Below are 23,879 nucleotides of genomic sequence, written 5' to 3' on the forward strand. Positions count from 1 at the left end.
TATTTACAATATTCACGTATATTTCAACCTGTGATTTTTGAAGTAATAGATTAACTTCATCTTCCCTTATATAAAACAGTCAAACAGAGAGAAAGAGAGAGAGCAATGTTTACTGATTGATAGACAAATACCAGCAAGGTGGGCATGGTTTTGAATGCAATACATGCAACTGAAACACAAAAATAAGTAGAGGAGACAAAATAAAAATGGTTGCAAAAAACATGCTATTTAAGATGTTTCTTTAAAGCACACCTATTTAGGATATTGTTATACTTTGGCTGGAAAAATAGCATTTTATTAATGTGAGCCAATATTCAATCTTTAAGGTGTTTAGAGAACATATCGAGATCACATTTTTTTCAAAATTATGGCAATATTAATTTAAGTCCATATCGTCCAGCCATAATTCCCAACTTGCCACATATGGCTGTCACTTTACAGCTTGTCATAAGTAATGTCATACTATCCCAGGGAAATATTTCCGCTATATCAGAGATCAGCAAAAAGATCATTTCAAACATCAGTAATGGGCCAACTCTTGTCTCAAAACCATACAAACACAGGTTAGTATGCAGCTGAAAATGTTTCAACATGTTGCTACAAGATAGAAGTGCATACTCTAATTGCTTGCATTGTGTGTGCTCAAAAGGATAGCACTGCTTTAGATGGTACAAAAGATTAGTGGCATTGCCTGTATTTGTGGGGACATGCTTTTGACACAATTTGCTGTGCATGCTTCTGGTCAGAATTTAAATAGACAAAATATCTCAACACTACCGAATTCTTTGGACCCTTCTTTTCAATAATGTCCTCATCTTTTGAGCCTTGACTTGTGTCCATTGGGGTGTCTTTATCGGTAACACAGATTTTTTTTGAGTTTTCATTAACATTTCGTGTCACCAGTTTCTCTGACATCTTGCTCCCACTCCTGATATACTAGTGTTTACGGCTGCTGTAGTACAAACGTTAGCATGTGTGCCGCTGCTCCTATGCGCACTGCTGTGTACATCAACCTAACGTGGCTGCAACTCTACTCCAGTGACATGATTGGTTCGGCATGGCACTATTCTCATTATCATTGGCTTTCCATCCTGTCTGTCAAAACATGGATGAAATTAGTTCTATCGACTTGTATTGACCACATCTTTTATTTCTATTGAGGAAAAGTTATTTCGCAGTAATTACCTTTATTGCTTTATCACCCAGCCCTATTCTAACAAGAGCGACTTTTTAAAATTTCTAACTGTTCCCTAATGATGATGACACTGTAGGCATCATGCGATCACATTTTAGTTGCATAGCTGCGTGTTTGCATTCTGTGCTCTCCAGTAATCATGACAGATAGGATAAAGCGTTCAAAAGTGTGAGCTCACTTTACTAAATGTAAAGATGATGCAGCTAAAAGCAAGATATGTAAAAAGGTAGAGTCAGGTCCATAAGTATTTGGACAATGACAATGTTAATAATTTTGGCTCTGTATGCCACCAAAGTGGATTTGAAATAAAGCAATTATTATGTGATTGAAGTGTAGACTTTCAGCCTTAATTTAAGGTGGTTACCAAAAATATCATATGACCTGTTTAGAAATGACAGCCATTTTTCTACACAGCCCACCATTTCGAGGGCTCAAAATTATAAACAAGCTGTTCCATAACAGGGTGGGAGCAGTCCCTTAATTATTTCATTAACTGTTAATCAGGTAAAAGGTCTGGAATTGATTCCAAGTAAGGAATTTGCATTTGAAACCTCTCACTGTGAACTCTTAGTATGAGGTCCAAAGAGTGGTCCATGCAAGTAAAACATAGTCCATCATTAGGTGAAGAAAACAAAACAAACCCTTTCGAGAGATAGCAGAAACACAATGAGTGGTCAAATTAACTGATATATTCTCAAAAAGAAGAAACACACTGCTGAACTCAGCAACACCAGAAGATCTGGAAAACCACAGAAGACAACTGTGCTTAAAGATTGTAGAATTCTGTCCTTAGAGATGAAGAACCCCTTCACAACATTTAGTTAAACCAAGAACTCTCTCTGGAAGGTAGATCTATCATTGCAAAAGTCTACAATAAAGAGAAGACTTCATGAAAGTAAAAACAGAGGGTTTACCATAAGGTGCAAAACCACTGGTAAACCTCCAGCCCTGGAAGACAGATTAGACTTTGCCAGAAAACATTTTTTAAAAGCCTGTCCAGCTCTGGAATAATTTCCTTTGGGTTTGCGTCCCGGTTCCTCCCTGTGTGGATAGCGCTTTGAGTACTGAGAAAAGCGCTATATAAATGTAATGAATTATTATTATTATGTGCAAATTCTAAATTAATTTTTTGACATTTGATATCCAGTAACTGAATAATACAGCTTAAAACCATACTAAAAATTTAAAACATTACTGTATCAATAATGTAGAATTAGTAAATTCCAGGATAATTTAGGATATTTTCATTAAAATAAAACTATTTAAAGCTGTTTTTCTAATAATATGCTTGTAAAATCTGGTTTGTCAGAGAATCACACTGTTAGGTTTCTAACATATGAAGTTGTAAGATATATATTTTCTGTGGTGATGATCTGCACCACCACCACCTAATCAAAGCAGCGTGATGTCCCTACATTGATGGATTAAAGGCTAGAAGTCCACATGAGCATCATCATCAAGTTCTTCCATGAGAACCCTGAATACAATGAGGACTGATTGAGGTCATTTATGTTAGGTAGAATGCCTAGAGGGGTCTGAGTGGTCTCTTGGCCTGGAACCCCTGCAGATTTTATTTTTTTCTCCAGCCTTCTGGAGTTTTTTTTTGTTTTGTTTTTTCTGTCCTCCCTGGCCATCAGACCTTACTTTTATTCTATGTTAATTAGTGTTCCCTTATTTTAATTCTTATTTATTTTGTCTTTTTTCTCTTTCTTCATCACGTAAAGCACTTTGAGCTACATAAATAAATGTTGTTGTTGTAAACAATTTCTTATGCAAAAGGTATAATTTATAAAACATAAACTTGGTATGAAAATGTCTTAACGTTCCTGAAAGTTTCAAATATCAATAAGCTCTTTGCAGACATTTTTGGTGATGGAATTTTAGTTACTCTGTGCTGGCAGGACAGTGAAGTGAATTGAAAATCATGTTTCTTTCTGCATTATAATCAGTCACTTTCCAGTGTTCTTGAACTAATTAATAATTCACTGACATGATATGTCATGTTCAACGGTGGTAATAACACTTAATGGATATGCTTAATGTTAATTGCCTTAGTGTTTAGACTGTTTTTAGACTATTTTGCCTATGAAAAGGGTGTGCTCTGTGACATAAGTGGCAATGGCAGCGTTACTAAGAAGCCAACCAGCACACATAGCATGACACTGAAGTTTGTTCCACACAGTACTATTTGATAAAATAAAGGAATTTTGGGTTCAGACAGGACACCTCGCAGCCACGTTACCCAGACACATTGAGCAACACATATTAGTTGTACATTAATTGAATAAAAGTGCTTTCTATTTACAGAAGCAAGTTCATTCTGTGATGGAGCCATTATTGCAGCATATGTGCAATTAATTGTGCCAGTTACATTAAAAAAAAAATTCAATCACTGGAAATACTGATGAACCAACTTCCCCAAAAGAATACACATATATCAGTGCACTACCTTCTTAATGATCCCAGATTCTCCCCCTCCCCCTCCCCTCTGTCTGTAGTAACAATTTTCATTTTATAACATATAATGTAAGGAGAATCAGAAATAAAAGTGAAGTTATTTCGTTCCAAGGACTGATTATACTATCCTATACAGATGCCATGTCTGGTCCGTCAGTTCATACTGAAAACCGTCTTGTCACCTATACCCTATTGTTGTTAAAACCTGTAACGGAACAGTCATTACATGATTTCTGTGTGATGGTCTCAGTAATGTAGGTTCTAGTTCAGCACACAGCTCCAAGTGGATGGCTCTGGGAAGTTTAAATCGACATATGAGCCAATCATCGTTGTCACACTTGTGTAGTACTGCAGAACATTGCACAAATAGATGGCCTACCTCTGACACCTAACATACTCCATGATGAGTACACAGATAACCCAGACCCTATCCCTCACTAAATCAATGCAACAGAATTTCAAATACTTTTGAATGTTGTGCATCAAATCTAAAGAGACATGTATGTAGTGTAACACTGACATTTACTCTGCTGTCATTTGCTTCCATTCTTTTTATTTATTTATTTATTTGTGACTCCTGAAGAGTGAACAGCAAAAACCATGTTTATTTGGTCTCCATTTCCGTCACGAATTCCTCAGGTTCACATTAACTGAAGTTTCATTTTCTATTTTCTCCTGTGGGTTTTAGGAAAGGCGTCACTTAAGAACATGGCCAAATTAATATGGTAATTAGATCTAGTGCTGGGCGGTACAGTAATCCCTCGCTATATCGCGCTTCGACTTTCGTGGCTTCACTCTAGAGGTGGGCGGTATGACCAAAATTCTATATCATGGTATTTTTCTAAATTCTGCCGGTTTCACGGTATTAGACAGTATTTTTTTCCCCATGCACGAGTGGATGTTAACCACATTTTCCACTGCAATTACTGCAGTAGACTGGCTAAGAATAACTTATTAGACTGTTATGGAAATTGTACATCGTACAAAAAGACATTTTAATGTGCACACAAGTATTAATCCAGGTTTGCATGGCCCCATAAAGTGATAGTTTTTAAGGGGGTGGCACTAAAGAGAAGGAATCACATTGCATGACAGATGCAGTCAAAATATAGAACCTTTAATTGAACAAATTTTGCAAAAGCTTAAACTATGATTTTGACAACATATTTTCAACCATCCAAAGAGGCATTTATACTTAGTAAAATATCCAGAGGTGTTTGTCAAAAGTTGGATTGCACTGAACACGTCTTAGAAAAGGAATAAATAGTAAATATTTTTTGTAAACCAACTACACTTTCTGTTAATGTTAACAATCTCTGTCCACTGACACGTTTAAGTGACATTTTAAACAATTTTACCATCATTATGCATAATATTTAAACTAATAAATAACAACAATAAAATACATAACAGTATTACTGATAGCTGCACCATTACTTCAAGGCTTCAAGCCCAGGTGCATTACACAGTATTCACCAAATTAAAATAAAATAAAACAAGTGCAAGTTGGTGATGACATCTTACCAACTGTACCATCATTTAGGCAAACTGCATTAATATGGACCTTGCTTCAAGCTAAGCTACATACATAAATAATAAAAACTGCAACTTCCATTTATAATGCTGTTTGTGGTATAGCCCTATAGAAGCGCATTAGGACCACTGTGAAGAACAAAAAATATGGACACGGAAGAAAAAAACAAACTATATGTCGAGAATAAATTCGACATGTTGACTATGTCAAGATTAAAGTCGACATTTCCACTTTATTCTCATAGTTTATTTTATAATTAAAGTAGAATGTTGTAAACTAAACTTCATCCTAAAATCAATGTTTAATTTACTAGATTTTCTCAAACCCCGTCACAAGTTAATGCAGCACATCAAATACTTTGTGTTAAGTGTTCCCCGACCCAGTCGTTAATCATGACACTTCTTTTTTTTTTTTTTTTAATATTTTTATTTTATTAATTTTCATTGTAATCATTCCATACAAACAGATCAATTTATAACCCAACAAATTTGAAAACAAATCAAACCCCACCCCTGAGAAGGAGAGCTTAGCTAAAGGAAAATTTCTTTAAGCTTTTTAATAAGGCAACATTAGACAAAAGAAGGGGAGAAGTAAATATCTATATAAATAAGAGATGGAGAAGGGAGTTAAATGCAATAATAGTTAATTCTCTTATTCTAAAATAATATTGATTAAATCCTGCCAAGTTTTGAAAAAATTTTGTACAGATCCTCTAACTGAAAATTTGATTTTTTCCAATTTCAAATAATATAAAACATCGGTTTCCCACTGACTTATAAGAGGAGAATTAGGATTCTTCCAATTTAACAAAATAAGTCTGCGTGCCAAGAGTGTAGTGAATGCAATCACCGTTTGCTTGTCCTTCTCCAATTCCAGTCCATCTGGAAGGACACCAAACACAGCTGTTAGTGGGTTAGGAGGGATTGTGATACTAAGGCTGTCTGAGAGGCACTTAAAAATTTTTGTCCAAAATGATGTTAGTTTGGTGCAGGCCCAGAACATGTGACCCAGTGAGGCAGGAGCTTGGTTGCAGCGCTCGCAGGTTGGATCCTGGCCTGGAAACATTTTGGACAGTTTTAAGCGAGACAGATGAGCTCGATATATAATTTTTAGTTGAATAATTCTATGCTTTGCGCATATAGAACTCGAGTGAATTCTCTGCTTTGCTACCTTCCACTCCTTTTCTGATATATTGATTAAGAGATCTTCTTCCCAATGTCCTCTTGGATCTTTGAAAGGTAGGGACTCTAATAAGATTTTATATATTGCGGAAATAGTGTTTGTTTCCTCGGAATTGAGCAGTATTTTTTCCAGCATTGTGGAGGGTGCATGGTGGGGGAAATCGGGCAATTTCTGTTTAACAAAATTTCTAATTTGAAGATAGTAAAAGAAATGTGTAGCTGGGAGGTTAAATTTTGAACGTAATTGTTCAAAAGATGTCAATATGTTGTCTATATAAAGATCTCTGAGCATTTTAATCCCAAAACTTTTCCAGGTATTAAAAACTGGATATACTTGCGAAGGTTGAAAGAGGTGGTTCCCTTGCAGAGGTGCCACTGATAAAAGATTTTCCATCTTAAAATGCTTCCTAATTTGGTTCCATATTCTGAGTGAGTAAAGCACAATTGGGTTATTAGTATATTTGCGATAACTTTCATTTATTGGAGAGCAGAGCAGGGAATATAAAGAAGTACTACAGGATTTTACTTCTATTGCAGACCAAGCCTGTGTATGTGCATTTATTTGTGTCCAGGTTTTTATGGCTTGTATGTTTGCTGCCCAGTAATAAAACTGAAAATTAGGTAAAGCCATGCCACCTTCTGCCTGAGGTCTTTGTAGGGTCGCTCTTTTGATACATGGATGTTTTCAGTTCCAAATAAATCACGACACTTCTTAAACTGACTTCCTCCGCACTAACAGCAGGCGCCTGCAGCAATCACCGCACAGATAAACGTCTTTGTGAAATTAAAACTAGTTATTAACTTAGCCGACGGAGTGTTCAGAACTTTAAAAATATCTTCGTTATATATGTTTAATTATGCCATCAATTCAGAGTTGCGCCCATTTCTGAACGAGTCGCCAGCACATCGCAGGATCAATACAAGTAAAACATACACTTGCAAGTACAAAAACAAGTACAACTTGGCTTGCAGTGTTATCCAGTAGTATAGACACAGTATTTACACATCTGACCTTTTAAAACCAAAGTATCTCCAGGAAACGGACGTGATTCCTTTTTTTTCGGCAAAACTTCTTCTGTGTCATTATGTTAAACTTTATCGCAGCTTCAGTTTCAGAATACTCTCTGTCCATTTTCACCACGCGGCATACCTATGCTACCGCCCACTATTTGGTGGTGTAGCAGTGAAAAAGAGCCCTAGTGCAACAAATCTGTGTTTAGCGGTGTAGCAGTGAAAAAGGTCCCCACGTGAACAGTTTCCCGCTGTGCCACGTTCCGAACGTCGTTTAGGCAATTTAAACTGGTGTTGCGGTATAAGAAAAATCCATATCATAAAAAAAAATAAACGGTTTTCGGTATGAACCGGTATACCGCCCAGCACTACTTCACTCTATCGCGAATTTTATAAGAAAGCATATCTAGATATATACACCGGTTTAAATAGCCTAAACAACGTTCTGAACATGGCGCAGCGGGAAACTGTTTAAGGAGGGAACTTTTTCACTGCTGCACTGTTAAACACACATACAACAGAGTACATGCGTTAGTGTAGGTGAAAATGGACAGAGAACATTCCGAAATTGAAGCTGTAGCAGACAATAAAGTTGAACATGATGACACAAAAGAACTTTTGCCGAAAAAAGGAGCTGTGTCTGTTGTCTGGAGATAGTTTGGTTTTAAAAGGTTGGATGTGGACCATTATGTTCAAATGTGTGAATACTGTTTCTATACTACTGGGTAATACTGCAAGCCAAGTTGTACTTGTTTTATTTTTTTTCAATAAAGTGTAATGTACCTGGGTACTGTGTAATAGTGTAACGACATGTTGACTTTATTCTCGACGTTTATGTCATTAAAGTAGAACATCGTAAACTAAACTTCATCTTAAAATGAATATTTAATTTACTAGATTTTCTCAAACCCCGTCATAAGTTTTTTTTTTTAAATTAATTTTATTGTAATCATTCATACAAATCAATCAATTTTTCCAAATAATAGGATTGAAAGAAAAAAAAAAAACAAGTCGACCCCCACCCCTGAGAGAGAGAGCATGGCCAACAGAGTAAAACTTAAGGCTTGTAGATATACCTAAATTGATGGGTTTAATAGAGAGGAAAAAAGAAATGCGGAGATAATTGCTTCCTCGGTGCTTTAAGAGCCTATTCTAAAATTTTATTCATTATATCCTGCCAGGTTTAAAAAAAATTCAGTACAGAACCTCTAACTGTATATTTGATTTTTTCCAATTTCAAATAGTATAAAACACCGGTTTACCCACCGACTTAAAAGAGGAGCGTTAGGATTCTTCCAGTTCAGCAAAATAAGTCTGCGTGCCAAAAAGTGTAGTGAATGCAATCACAGTTTATTTGTCATTCTCCACTTTAAACCCATCTGGAAGAACACCAAACACAGCTGTTAATGGGTTAGGAGAGATTGTGACACCAAGGCTGTCTGAAAGGTACTTAAAAATTTTGGTCAAAAATGATGTTAATTTGGTGCAGGCCCAAAACATGTGACCCAGTGAGGCTGGGACTTGATTGCAGCGTTCGCAGGTTGGATCTTGCCCTGGAAACATTTTGGAAAGTTTTAGGCGAAACAGATGTGCTCCATATATAATTTTGAGTTGAATAATTGTATGCTTTGCGCATATGGAGCTCGAGTGAAGTCTCTGCATTGCTGTTTTCCACTCCTTTTCTGATATATTGATTAAGAAATGTTTTTCCCATTGTCCTCTTGGATCTTTGAAAGGGAGGGACTGTAAAATAATTTTATATACTGCAGAGATGGTGTCTAAGTCCTTGAAATTGAGCAATATTTTTTCCAGCGTGGACGAGGGTGCAAGATGAGGAAAATTGGGCAGGTTCTGTTTAACAACGTTCCTAATTTGAAGATAGTGAAAGAAATGTGTAGCTGGAAAGTTAAATTTGGAATGTAATCGTTCGTAGGATGCAAAGATGTTGTCTATTTAAAGATCTCTGAGCAATTTAATCCCAAATCTTTTCCAGATATTAAAAACTGCATATGTTTGAGAGTGTTGAAAGAGGTGGTTCTCTTGCAGAGGTGCCACAGATAAAAGCTTCTCCATCTTAAAATGCTTTCTACATTGGTTCCATATTCTGAGTGAGTGAAGCACAATTGGGTTATTAGTATATTGCAGATACCTTGCATTTATTGGGGCACAAAGCAGGGAATACAAAGAAGTACTACAGGATTTTACTTCTATTGCGGACCAGGCCTGTGTATGTTCATCTATTTGTGTCCAGGTTTTTACAGCTTTTATGTTTGCTACCCAGCAATAAAACTGAAAGTTAGGTAGAGCCATGCCACCTTCTTCCTTAGGCCTTTGTAGGGTCGCTCTTTTGATACATGGATGTTTTCAGTTCCAAATAAATGAGGTTATTGTTGAATCTAATTGCTTAAAAAATGATTTATTAATGTATATTGGAATGTTTTGAAATAAAAAAGAAGCTTACGAAGAATATTCATCTTAACAACGTTAATTCTTCCAGCTAGAGTGAGATGAAGGGTTGACCATCTATGCAAGTCTTGCTTAATTTTTTTCCATACAGACAGCGAAATTTTGTTGACAAAGAGCTTTGTGTTTACTTGTGATGTTTACCCCTAGATATTTAAACTGATTTGCAATGATAAAAGGGAAGGTGTCCAATCTAATATTGTGTGCTTTAGAATTCACTGGAAAGAGTACACTTTTATTCAGATTAATTCTGAGAACAGACATCTTTTGAAATTCTGTAAGTACTGTTAAGACTGTAGGCACAGAATTTTGTGGGTCTGATATATACAGTACCATATCATCTGCATATAGAGAAATTTTCTGTTCCAGTCCTTCTCTGATAGTCCCATTTATCTGATCAGCATTTTGACAGTGAACCGCAAGTGGTTCAATGGCGATTGCAAATAGCAGTGGTGACAAGGGGTATCCTTGTCTGGTACCACATTCTAATTTAAAGTAGTCTGAACAAATGTTGTTAATACAAACTGAAGCTTCTGGATTGGTATACAGTAGCTTGATCCATGCACAAATGTTCGGGCCAAACCAAATTTCTCTAATGTTGTGAAAAGGTATTTCCATTCAATCATGTTAAATGCTTTTTCTGCATCCAATGATAATAATATTTCTGGGGTTTTTGACTTTGTTGGTGAGTATATTACATTAAACAGGCGTCGAAGATTGGAGGATAAGTGTCGACCCTTGATAAATCCAGTTTGATTTTGTCGATATTACTGAAGGTAGCACTTTCTAGCTATGATTTTTGAGAGTACAGTGGAACCTCTGTTCACGACCATAATTCGTTCCAAAACTCTGGTCGTAACCCGATTTGGGCGTGAACCGAAGTAATTTCCCCCACAGGATTGTATGTAAATACAATTAATCCGTTCCAGACCGTACAAACTGTATGTAAATATATATTTTTTTTAAAGATTTTTAAGCACAAATACAGTTAAATATACCATAGAATGCACATCGTAATAGTAAACTAAATGTAAAAACATTGAATAACACTGAGAAAACCTTGAACAACAGAGAAAACTAACATTGCGTTAGTTCGTGCTATACTGTAGCCTTATGACCCGATCGCTGTAAACACTTTTTTTTTTTTTTTTTAATGAGTTTTAAGCACAGGGAAAAAAAGGAAAATCTGAACAAATCCGAACTTTATTTAAAAACCAACCATAAACCACCAAGAAAGTAACATTGCAGGAGTTCACGCTAATAGCCTTACGACCCGATCGCTGTGTAAACTTTTTTTTAATGAGTTTTAAGCACAGGGGAAAAAAATGAACATTTGAAAAATCAGAAATTTAACAAACAACCAAGAAAAGTAACATTGCAACAATTCACGCTACGAACTGAAAAATGAACATTTGAAAAAACCGGAATACAAAAACTAACCATAAACCACCAAGAAAACTTAGGAAGTAAGGAGGAACTGAGTGGAGAGGAGGTTACAGTTTTGAGGGACAGTCCGGCTCCGCAATGGAGGGTGTTCTCCTTCAGGTGTGTTCTCTGTGATTTCTTGGGTTTCTGGTGTTTTTAGCTGTTTAGCTGGTGGATCAGACTTCACGAAATAGCGGTCTAATGTGACTTGCCTTTTCCTACGCATTAAAATTTTTTGGAAATGCGAGACAACATTGTCGTTCATCATGTTTATCACTCTGTTCGTAATCGCTTTGTCAGGGTGGTACTTTTCGAAAAAATCCTGGTACTCGTTCTATTTTTCCATGATGGCTTTTATCTTCCCCGGAGGACTGCTCCTCGGTGAGCAACCTAAGCTGCTCCTGCTGGAGTTCAGTGAGTTCCTCCGTCGTCAGCTCCTCCTTGTGATCCAGGACAGCTCCTCGATGTCCTCATTGTCCACTTCAAGACCCATGCTCTTGCCCATGGATACAATCTCATCCACAACAGGAGGCTCAAAGCTTTCTAAAACTTGTTCAGGAACGCATTCAGACCAAAGTTTCTTCCAGGCCGAGATCAAGGTCCAGTGTGTGACGTCTTCCCAGGCTTTATCAATGAGGCCGATACAATGAACGATATTAAAATGGTTCTTCCAGGACTCTTTCATGGTCAAAGACGTCTCCTCGGTCACATTGAAACGCCTGGCGAATAGTCCTTTGGTGTACAGCTTCTTAAAATTTGAAATAACCTGCTGGTCCATGGGCTGCAGAAGAGGAGTCGTGTTGGGGGGGAGGAACACAACCTTAATAAAGTCATACTCCTTGACCATATCGTCAACCAAATTTGGAGGGTGTGCCGGTGCATTGTCAATCAGAAGAAGGAATTTTTTAGGCAGGTTATTCTATTTGAGATATCGCTTCATGGCAGGAGCGAAAGCCTCGTGCAGCCATTCCAAATATAAGGTCCTTGTGACGCACCCCTTCATGTTTGCCCTCCACATCACAAGCAGTCTGGCTTTGTTTACACTGTGCTGCTTGAAACCACGAGGGTTCTCAAATTGGTAAACAAGTAGCGGCTTGATTTTTACGTCACCACTAGCGTTAGCACACAGCAAAATGATTAAACTGTCCTTCATTGGTTTATGGCTGGGCATAGCCTTTTCTTCCTGGGTAATGTAGGTCCGCTTCGGCATCCTCTTCCAGAACAATCCGGTCTCGTCGCAGTTGAAGACTTGTTGCGGGATGTAGCCATCATCCTCAACTAATTTTGTTAAATTTTTCACGAATTCTTTCACATCTTCAGCTAGCAGCCTCTCCATGCCTTACCACACTATGAATGCCACTTCTCTTGCGAAACTTTTCAAACCATCCTCTACTGGCTTTAAATTCCTCACTTTCGCCACTCGCTGAAGGATAGTTTTTGCAGCAAATCGCCATGAATCTTCCTGGCTTTCTCGCATAACATCGCCTCGCTTACGCTGTCCCCTGCAAGTTGCTTCTCGTTCAGCCACACTAGCAACAGCTTTTCCACCTCTTCCAGCACTTGAGGCCTCTGCCTGGTTAACACTGTAACTCCTTTTGCAACATCAGCTGCTTTAATAGACTCTTTCTCCTTTAGAATAGACGAAATCATAGATTTTGACTTCTTGTACTCCGTGGCAAGATCAGTAACACGAACGCCACGCTCATTCTTTTCACTAATTTCTTTCTTTACTTCGATTTCAATTTTTTTCAAAACTTTCTTCTCACCACTCTTCACTTGCTTAGAAGCCATGGTTAACTGCAAAAGCACACGAAATACTATAGAGCACAAAGAGTTCACAGGTAAAGCATGCACGTCTGACTGAGAACAATGAACAGGGAGAGGCTGAACACGTGCTTAAATACAGTAATCAGTGTGTACGAACCGGAATGGAAACAAAATAGAGAACAAAGAGTTCACAAGTAAAGCACGCACGCAAATGCAAACACGCACGTCTAACCGAGAATGATGCAACTCGTGCGGAAATCATCAGCACGCACAAACCGAAAAGGAAACTGGCTTGTTCGTGTACCGAGTGTTTGGTCGTGAACAGATGCAAATGTTTGGTCATAAACCGATTTGTACGTGTTCCAAGACATTCGTGAACCGAGGTTCCACTGTATCTTAACATCATTGTTCAGAAGTGAAATTGGTCTGTATGATGCACATTGTAATAAGTCCTTATTTTGTTTAGGGAAGACGGTGATTAATGCCTGGCGAAAAGTTTGAGGTAGAATTTGATTGTCTTTAGCTTCTGTAAATGTTGCTAATAGGAGGGGAGCTGAGCGGAAAATTTCTTATAAAATTCTGCAGGGTAGCATTCAGAGCCTGCTGCTTTCCCACCTTGAAGTGACTTTATAGCATCTAGCAATTCTGATAGTGCCAGAGGTTTATCCAGTTCCTCCTCACTAAAAGTATCTATTTGTGGTAACTGTAATGTATCCAGAAAAGCATTAGATTGTGTGTTGTCTTCTTTGAACTCAGTAGAATAGAAGGATTTATAGTAGTCTCTAAATGTGTGCATTATATTTTTATGGTCAATGATTTCGTCTCCGTTCGTGTTGGTGATTACTGGGATTGCATTGCGAACTTCTTATGGGTTTGTTGAGCTAAAAGCTTATTAGCTTTCTCTCCATGTTCATAGTAATGATGTCTGGATTTATAAATTAGTTGCAATAAATTTAAATAAATTTGCAAAAACCTCAAGTAAACTTTTTTCACGTTGTCATTATGGGGTGTTGTGTGTAGAATTCTGAGGAAAAAAATGAATTTAATCCACTTTGGAATAAGGCTGTAACATAACAAAATGTGGAAAAAGTGATGCGCTGTGAATACTTTCCGGATGCACTGTATGTAGCACATTAAATGCTTTGTGTTAAGTGTTCCCGGGGACATGTAAATCACTACATGGTTCTTAAATTGACTTCATCTTGCACTAAGAGGAGGCGCAGGCAGCACACAGAATACATTAATTTCATGATATTCCTGGTCTCTTAACATTTAGAATGCTAAGATAAATGCTTGATATCATTTTCATGATGAAATGCATTAAAGCATGTATTAATCATGTGGGAGCACGGTGGCATGAAGGTTGCACTGCTGCCTCGCAGCAAGGGGGGTCCCAGGTGTTCTCTGCCTTGAATTTGCATGTTTTTCTAGTGGATTTATTCGTTGTGCTTCAGTTTACTTTCAAAATCATGTAGGATGTGGGGTTTTGATACGTTATATTGACCCTGCTAGTGTATGTATTGCTCGTATTCACCCTACGATGTGCTGGCGCCACGTTCAGGATTTGCTCTAGCCTTCCACACAATGCTTGCTGGGATGGGTGCAACCCTGAATGGTTGGCATAATTAAAAATGTGTAACAAAGATTTTTTTCAAGTTCTGAACACTCCGTGGTCTAAGTTTATAACTAGTTTTAATTTCAACAAGATGTTTATCGTGTGGTGATTGGTTATGTGGAGAAAGAAAAAGGAAGGATAGGAACTGGGGGTTTGTTACGTCAGACAGAGACAGCACGCATGCAATAAAGAAAGTCCGCTCAGAAGAACATCCATTGAATTCTGTGTTTGTGTCACCGACCACCAGATCACAAACCCAACATTTACACAATATTTAAGTTAAACCTATTAGATACCTATTCATACATCCAGTTTTTTGGAGCCTCGTCACATCTGCCATAAAGTTCTCTACACTGAACGTTCACCTGGGGACCCCTTACTGCGAGGGATACTACCATGCATGTTTAATACCTGCTTTAATGCACTTCATCATGAAAATGATATCAAGCATTTATCTTAGCATTCTACATTTTCAGAGAGCAGGAATATCATAGCTGCCTGTGACTCCTCTTAGTGCAGATGAAGTCAGTTTAAGAAGCGCGTAGCGATTAACAACTGGGTCGGGGAACACTTAGCACAAAGCATTTAATGTGCTACAATAGTTATGACGGGGTTTGAGAAAATCTAGTAAATTAAACATTGATTTTAGGATGAAGTTTAGTTTACGACATTCTACTTTAATGACAAAATAAACTATGAGAATAAAGTGGAAATGTCGACTTTAATCTCGACATAAACAGCGAGAATAAAGTGGAAATATCAAGAATAAAGTCAACGTCGACTTTATTCTCTACACAGTTTTTTTCTTCACTGTGTCCGTATATTTTTTCTTCACCGAGGCCCTAATATGCTTCCGTAGGGCTATACCACAGATAGCATTATAAATACAAGTTGCAGCTTTATTTTTTTATATATATAGCTTAGCTTGAAGCAAGGTCCATATTAATGCAATTTGCCTTAATGATGGTTCAGTTGGTAAAGATGTCATCACCAAGTTGCACTTGTTTTATTTTATTTTATTTTTATTTGGTGAATACTGTGCAATGTACCTGGGCTTGAAGTAATAGTATTATTACTGGAAGTTGCACTATTATTTATTTTATTGTTATTATTTATTAGTTTAAATATTATGCAGTTTAATGATGGTAAAGTTGTTTAAAATGTCACTTTAATATGTCAGTGGACAGAGATTGTTAACATTAACAGAAAGTGTAGTTGGTTTACAAAACATTTTTACTATTTATTCCTTTTCTAAGACATGTTCAGTGCAATACAACTTTTGACAAGCACTTCTGGATAGTTTTCAAGAGGCATTTAGACTTTAAGTAAAGTATCACTTTATGGGGCCATGCAAACCTGTATTAATACTTGTGTGCACATTAAAATATTTTTTTGTACAATGTACAATTCTCATGACAGTGGTATAGGTTATTCTTAGCCAGTCTACTGCAGTAATTGCAGTGGAAAATGTGGCTAACATCCACTCATGCATAGGGAAAAAAATACAGTTGAATACCATGAGACCGGTATAATTTTGAAAAATACCGCGATTTGAGATAAATAAAGAAACTTGGCTTGGCATGTGGTGTATTAACAATTTTAAAAATAAAATTTTTTATTTTATTTTTTTGTGCGTACACCTCTAGTGAACCGCATTTGGTGTCCAAGGTGGGCATCAGTTTTTGAATAAAAATGGTGCATCTCAGGCTCCATGAGTGTAGGGGAATGAAGTGGTAAAGCTGTGCAGCCTTGGAGTGTTTGATAAGGAGATTGACTAATAGCATTTGCATGTGAAGGTGTGATTGGTTAAGCTAGTTTCCTCATTGACACTCTGAGGGTTGTAGTGAAGGCAACTGCATCCACGAGAGTTTAAAAGAAGCCTGAATAGTATAGAACAGGAAAACTGAAACAAAGACTAGAGGTTAAATTGACAGAAGTCAGGATTATATTGGTGCCAGTGCTGCTAAGATGAAGCATGGTGGTCAGGGAAGCCCCAGTTCTGATGAGGGTAGGTTCGCTCCTGTTTAGCAATGGATTGGAGCAGGAGTGACCAGTTAATTCTGGTAATGGCTGGGGGATGGTGGTGAGACAAGAGGGGACGCCATGGACACCAAGGGATGGTGGTTGGAGCATGAGCTGAAGAAAAGGGTTGGCTGTACTTGTCAGAGTGTGTTTCTATAGGTTGAGGACTCTGTGGGAGAGTCTTGTCATTTTTAACGAGTGGATCCTGACTGTGGTTTTTGTTTCTGTTTTTAACCTATTTATGCATATTATTAATGGCTTTTAACCTCTACATGGACACTGGGATTATTTATTTATTTATTGGACTGCATTGTACTTCCTTGTTGGACATGTTCTTTGAATAAAAAAGTAACGAGTACTGTTGCATCAAGCTTTGTTTGTTGAAGTCCTCATTGCACTAGTCCATCTTAGTTGACTATTGGCGTTCGTGTTCAAGGAGGTAGTGCCAGCTTCAGGAACCTTGGTTTCACAGTTTTGCCTTTTGAGTACAAGCAAATTTTTAGTATGAAATCTTAGCAATGTTTTATAGATAATACTCCATGTGCCTTGCTTATTCATATATGTCCATCCTTTTTTCAACATTTTCCAAGCTTTAGAGCTCCCTGTGTGAAATCAATCCATCAGTTTTACATTAATCCATGATTTCAGAACTCTTGTAAATCAATATTTTTGTTTACAGAGTATCTTATTAGTGATTGAACTTTGTTATAGCTTAGCCTGTGCACAAATCCAGAATTAGGGTGGACTGACATAATCTATAGTCAAATAATATTAACAAGTCAAATATATGAAGTTGTTTTAGCAGGTATATCCAATTTTATGTCAGAGTTATGGACATGAACATTAGGTTTATCCAATTTTATGTCAGAGTTATGGACATGAACATTAGGTTGTCTTCTGAAATTTAGCATTTACATGGTCGTATTTGGCAAAGAAGTATGCTGTTTTGCCTGTCTTTTGCGATTACATGTTTCTGTTAACACAGTATATGTCATATTAATAGAGAGGTGTGCAGTGTTGGCCCTTCTTTTTCATTTGGTGACGAACAATGCTTTTTCTTGCATGATGGAGCACCGTGCCAAAAGGCAAAAGTGATAACTAAGCAGCTTGGGGAACAAAACATTAAAATTTTGGGTCCATGGACAACAAACTCCTTAGACCTTAATCCAATTGGCAACTTGTTGTCATTCCTCAAGAGGCAGGTGGACAAACAAAAACTCACAAATTCTAACAAACTCCAAGCATTGAGTATGCAAGAATGGGCTGCCATCAGTCAGGATATGGCCCAGTAGTTGATTGACAGCATGCCAGGGCGAATTGCAAAGGTCTTGAAAAAGAAGGACCAACACTGCAAATATTGACTCTTTGCATAAATGTAACGTAATTGTCAAAAAAACCTATGAAATTCTTGCAATTATACTTCAGTATACCACAGAAACATCTGACAAAAAGATCTAAAAACACCGAATCAGCAAACTTTGTGAAAACCAATACTCTCAAAACATTTGGCCACGACTATGCAACTTCTAACAACATTAAATGTCAATGAGGACTTTATTGTCACTATTTAACATGAATAAATGAACTAACAAGAGCATAAGACTCTTTTCTACCCTAGTATCTGATTTTACCTGATACTCAGTTGCTTTGACGTCTTTTAAATACAGTGACAGATCATTCAAATGTAGAAAGAAGAAAAAACTTTAAACCCAACACGTTTTAAATGCCGTGAATTATGTTACTACCATCACCCACAACACAGGAAAGTTTTTCACAAGTGTAGGATAACTGGATACAAACACATGTAGAATCTAAAATGGGCAAACAACAGTGATCAGAAGATGGCAACCACAGGGTCTAGTGGTAGATATATTATGGCAAAAAGATAACTATTGGAATAAGCAAAAAAAAAAAAAAAAACACATACACAAACAGTGCAAGTTTTACATGTTCTACTGATGGTAAAATGCATAAAAGAAGAGCAAACAACAAGTAGCCTGATGACATCAGCCTACAATATAGAGAATATCAATCTCATAGAAACATTTATCATAAGAAATTCACAATCTGTGGTGTTAATGAAGTTTGCTTCCTTGCTGTAGCTGTCATTTTGATGTTTGATGTTGTGCCTGCACTCTACAGCAGCACAGACATCAAACGGTCAGCATAGGTTCTCAAAGAACCCACAAAAGAGGCTGACTTGATGTTTCAATGAAAAAAAGAACAGTACATATGTGAGAAAAACAATCCCCTCAATTGCTCTGGACAAAATCCCAAAATGGGCACATGAAATTTTCAGTGGTATGCTTTACAGTTGTTTTCTGTCATTCAATTAAAAACATACTGCAAGTCACTGGAGCGTGTCAGTTTTAAACCCAACTTAACTTTACTCATTACATTTTCTATTTTGAATAATGCAAGTCTCTAATAATCATATTTCTTCTAATCCTGTTTTTCCTGCTTATTTAAAAAAGGTTATTATTATGGTTTCATTATTTTGTTTTTAGTAAAAGTGTTTTACTTTTGTTACACATTAAAACTATCCACCAAACACAATTTAATTATGTTAAATGAATACATACAAGTACTAAAAACGGCCACATCTATTCTTTTTTATGCACTTCAAAAAAAGTAATTTTTATTTATTTAACTTGACAATATTACTAACAAAAATCACTAAAATGAAAACTACCCAAAAATGCCTATGTATTTTAACTGGGAATCTTTGCCAAATTTTTCATAACTTGGGTCACAAGTTATGCACAAATCATTTCAGTCCAGGAACTGAACAAAAAAGCATCTCCTGCTTTATACTTTGATTTTACTTTTCAGTCACAAAAAAACTACTTTCATTAAGGTCTGGAGGTTAAACCTCTTCTGATCAAAACTCTAGTGAGCACTGCAACTCCTCAGTAGAATCTTTATGCAAAGCATCCCTCCTTCTGGCATCATACCTACCATGCTAGCCTCCCTCCTGGAGGTACCAAATTCATTCCCTCGCTCATTTAAGCATGTAGTTTTGAAAACCACTGACGTGTAATATGGTAAAAAGGAAAGAACTGCAATACCCTGAATGTTAATTACTACCTAACAAGTTTTTCCTGACTTCAAATGTACCAGCCCCCTGCTATTTATTGTCTAAAGTCCTCATCACACAACATGACTTTTTCAGAATTTTTCAATCTTAGCCTACATTTACATAACCTGACATCTCCAGGAACTCAGTCAGATCAGTCTGGGTCTTGCCCCAAACAAAAATCAAATACCTCTCACTATTATTGTCACAGGGACAGGCTCATGTGTGTGCAACAGCAAACAACCAATGAGCTCTCACCTGAAGTACACTATTGATAATTTGTGAAAACACATATTAAATACAAATGGGAAACTTACTGGACACAAAAAACTACAGACCTACAGAGCTAAGTTTATCCACTATTTTCCTGAAATTTTTCATATTAAAAATGAATTTCCTTCAAAAAAATGTATAGAGGAACCCCAACATTTACAGCTGTAGATGATGTCAAAGGACTTGGCAAAATTTTCACAAATTAAAGTTTCATGTGGTCTTATTTATAAATAATAAATCCATTAATTAACTGTCCAATTCTTTGTTAAATATTAAACCATTATATTAAAAAAATTGTACTGGTCTAATCCTATTCTGTATGCTTTCCTTTATGCCATGTGCATGGCATTACAGCCTTGTACCTGAAATGCGTACCACTTGGTGCATCCATACATAAACAGCATTCGGCACAATCAAAGAATGACTGGAATGTATAAACATTTGTAATAAATGAATCTGACACCTTTTGACAAGCTTCTTCATTAAAACGTGAATTCATGTTTATTGCCACAGTACAGTACACATATTGTATGTACGGTACTGACTCCAGTGAAATTCTTATACTTATTTGGTTGACACCTTTAGGTGGCATACTATAATTAAGAAACAACTGGTTACATTTCTTTTTTTGCTTTTGCAGTTGGAGCACAGACAGGTGATGTGACTTGCTCATGTTCACACAGTGTCAATAGAGGGATTTGAACCCAGTAACTCATTGTTTTAAGTCCAAAGCTTTAACCACTACATCACACTGCTTGTCAAACTAACATGCAAATATAACAATAATAAATATGTTCTATGAACTAGATGTAGTAAAGGAGAGTCATCACCTCATTGACAAGTTTTTGAAAACTCTTATTTAATAAACCGTAGAGAGATTCATTTGAATTATTACTCATGGGGCATATATCTTGAGAAGGTACTTACAGAATCAGGATACACTGCAGGCCAGGGAAGGGAAGGCTGATTAGTGAAACTTGTACTTAGCCCTTTACTATCACTGTTTCATTGATTTTTATTTGATTTTAATATGATGACTGTTAACAGAAATTAATCTCCATGGCATTTCGGAAATGTGTAATAAAACCAAGTTTATTAATTGTTTTTGCTTACATGCAAGTTAAGCAACTTTCTTAGAGATGCACCATGAGGTAGAGGTGGAGACTAAAATGCAACTATGTGCTTTATATTTCATTGTCACAGTCACCTGGCCACACATCCTGCCTTAATGATGCACAACACTGAGTTATCTTAACTTTGTACATTTTACAATAAATTCATAACTCAGTCCTCATATAACTTTCTAAATGCTTCAATACTATCTATTGATACCCTACAAATATAAATATTTTTACTGAACAATGTTGCCACAAAACTCCTTAATGCTCCTCAATTAAAGTCCCTGGTTAATCTGAATTATCACTGTTTCCTGAACTAGCTCAACTACTGTTAACTTTGGCCAGAATTAATCATGAATCCATGTGGTGACTTGGGAGTGGGCAATCAGTGGAAAAACCTTTTAAAAGTAAAGGTAGATACCATTTAACATTTTATTTTCACACTCCACGTTCCAAGGGTGGGTGACCAGAGAAGTCTGGGTTACAGTCTTGTTTGCTGACATCAAAAAAAATCATAAATAATAACCTCCCTAAGTCCTCAACTCCAAAGAATCAGAGAGGGTTTCAAAAGTCATAAGCACATTACATAAATCAGACCTGGTAAGACTGCCAACCTGTCTGGCAGTCACACACCACACCAGATCAGAATTGCAAACCAGACTATTACTGTGTGTTTGGTCTGTGGGAGGAAATCCACCTGAATGCTGTAAAAACATCCAGACTCTAAAAAGAACACAGTTGAGCCTGGAAATGAACTAGGGTCCAAAGAGGGTTGAGGCCTGAAATGTTAAGCCACTGTGCCAGGAATCTCAAACAAACATAAACAGACTTTGGCTAAATACATCTAAAAATACAGAATAATTTGATAATTAAACAAGCACCAATAAAGACACAAGTTTCACAGTAATCCATAATAACAGAAATTAGACATTGGAGATTTTTTTAAACTTTCTAAATTGGGCAGATTAACTTCATTTGGATTCGATAAATCAATGGATAACTTTATTTTACAACATCTAACATGAGGACTAGAAAATAATATTTTTTTCAAACTTCGGCTGACAGCTTCATTCTTACTTTGTAAGACTGTCATTCTGTACAATTCTATAAGCAACTTTTGTCTCGGGATAAATACTGCAGAATGAGATCTTAATATACACGGCAGAAAAGTTACATTAACTTTTGTTACGAGCACTAAAAATGTGGTTAACTTAATACGATTATACTTAGTGTTCCTGATATAAAGCACTGGCGACGTACTGAAACTGTCACAACTCTTTCTGCTTCTACAGATGCAAACCTATGGCTGCAAGTCCCTGTCTACACCCTGAGATAGGCATCGTGTAAAGTTGATTTAAGAAGACAAGATCGGCGTCAACTTTTTACATATACTGAAATTTACTACTACTTTAGAGATGGGATGTGCATGATTGACCAATTAAAAAACAACGGAAGTACAAGATTTGGGACTAGTCATCTGAAAGTTTCTGGGAAACCGGCATGGGCAAGTGTAACAGAATACTGTACCATACTGAAGTTTAATTTCTATTGCTGCCAAGCAGGCCAGGTCTTGTTTACTTGCAATGGAGAGGAAGATTTCTATCAGCACCCTGCCATATTACAATCCCTCCCATGAACCACACATCCCAACAGACTCATTTAGAGTTAGGGAGAAGTGCTAATGATAGCCCAGTCTCCTCCGACCGTAGAGATGATGACAGGGCCACGAGTCAACAGGCTCCTAATAATCGCATCCTCCTCCTCCTCCAAAAAAAAAAAAAAAAAAAAAAACACACGACCAAGCAAACATCTTCCTGCACGAGTCAGCACTGTTGATAAACAAAATGAATCTAATGGCAAATTAACCCTGCAACTGACGACACCAACACATACTCAAAGCAAATTATAATACTTAAAAAGAGGTCTTTTTTAATTTCATAAATATAAAACCGATAGTTACCTGCACATGATCCGCCATTTTCCTCCATTCATGCTACTCACTCCCCCTCGATAAAGAGCATGCGCGCAACCGTTTCGAGCGCTATACCGCGCTCTACGCCAGGCGATCCCGCCCCTCCCTGTCACGTCATAGCGACACTTTGTTTACATGCGCCTTAAAGGGCTAGACACTCTAACCAAAAGCAAACGGAAAAAGGTTATTACTTTTTAAAATCTAAAATATTGCCTGTTTTGAAAATACAAACATCTGCTATACGATTGTATAATATTCACTACTACATATAAAATGCCAATGTTCCCTTATCATTTCTTTTAACTTCCTTAATCGCAAGTTGAGCGTTCCTCTGTGCACAGTCTTAGCCTGTCAATAAAGCTACTTTAAATTGAATTTAAGAGCGGGGAAAATTGAAGAAGTCATTTTCACTTTTAGTCGAATGTTTTCGGAAATGTAAGTCAGACGAGAAAATGGTTGATCATAAAACAAAATAACGAATCCCTCACCTTGTCACAAATCAGACCTCCATGAGGTTTTCAATCAGCAAGTATAACTCTTGACGTGTAAAATGCGTGCTTTACAGGTAAAATATCCATGCCTTTCAGAATCTTCGTTGAAATAATTTGGGGAGTACTTACTTTGATTATATATCGCTCGCAAACACTGCAATCCATCCATATATCTCCCAAACCCGTTTATCCTGTGCATTGCCGCGAGTAAGGCATAAGCAATCTCTGGCCGGAGCGCCAGCCCATCGCAAGGTGAACACATTATTCAGAGAAACTTTT

The 23,879-nt window shown here is 37.0% G+C and overlaps 1 protein-coding gene across 1 annotated transcript in view; it reads right to left on the bottom strand.

Annotated features, from left to right (window-relative positions):
* Positions 1-23,198, bottom strand: part of xpo7 (exportin 7) — a 249,926-nt gene extending 226,728 nt beyond the window's left edge. The window contains 1 exon segment of the mRNA XM_051933382.1: positions 23,098-23,198. Coding sequence (XP_051789342.1) covers positions 23,098-23,115 — 18 coding nt within the window. The 5' untranslated portion in view covers positions 23,116-23,198.
* Between the last annotated feature and the right edge of the window lie 681 nt (positions 23,199-23,879).

The sequence above is a fragment of the Erpetoichthys calabaricus genome, chromosome 1 (assembly GCF_900747795.2).
Source record: "Erpetoichthys calabaricus chromosome 1, fErpCal1.3, whole genome shotgun sequence".
Taxonomy (NCBI): Eukaryota; Metazoa; Chordata; class Cladistia; order Polypteriformes; family Polypteridae; genus Erpetoichthys; species Erpetoichthys calabaricus.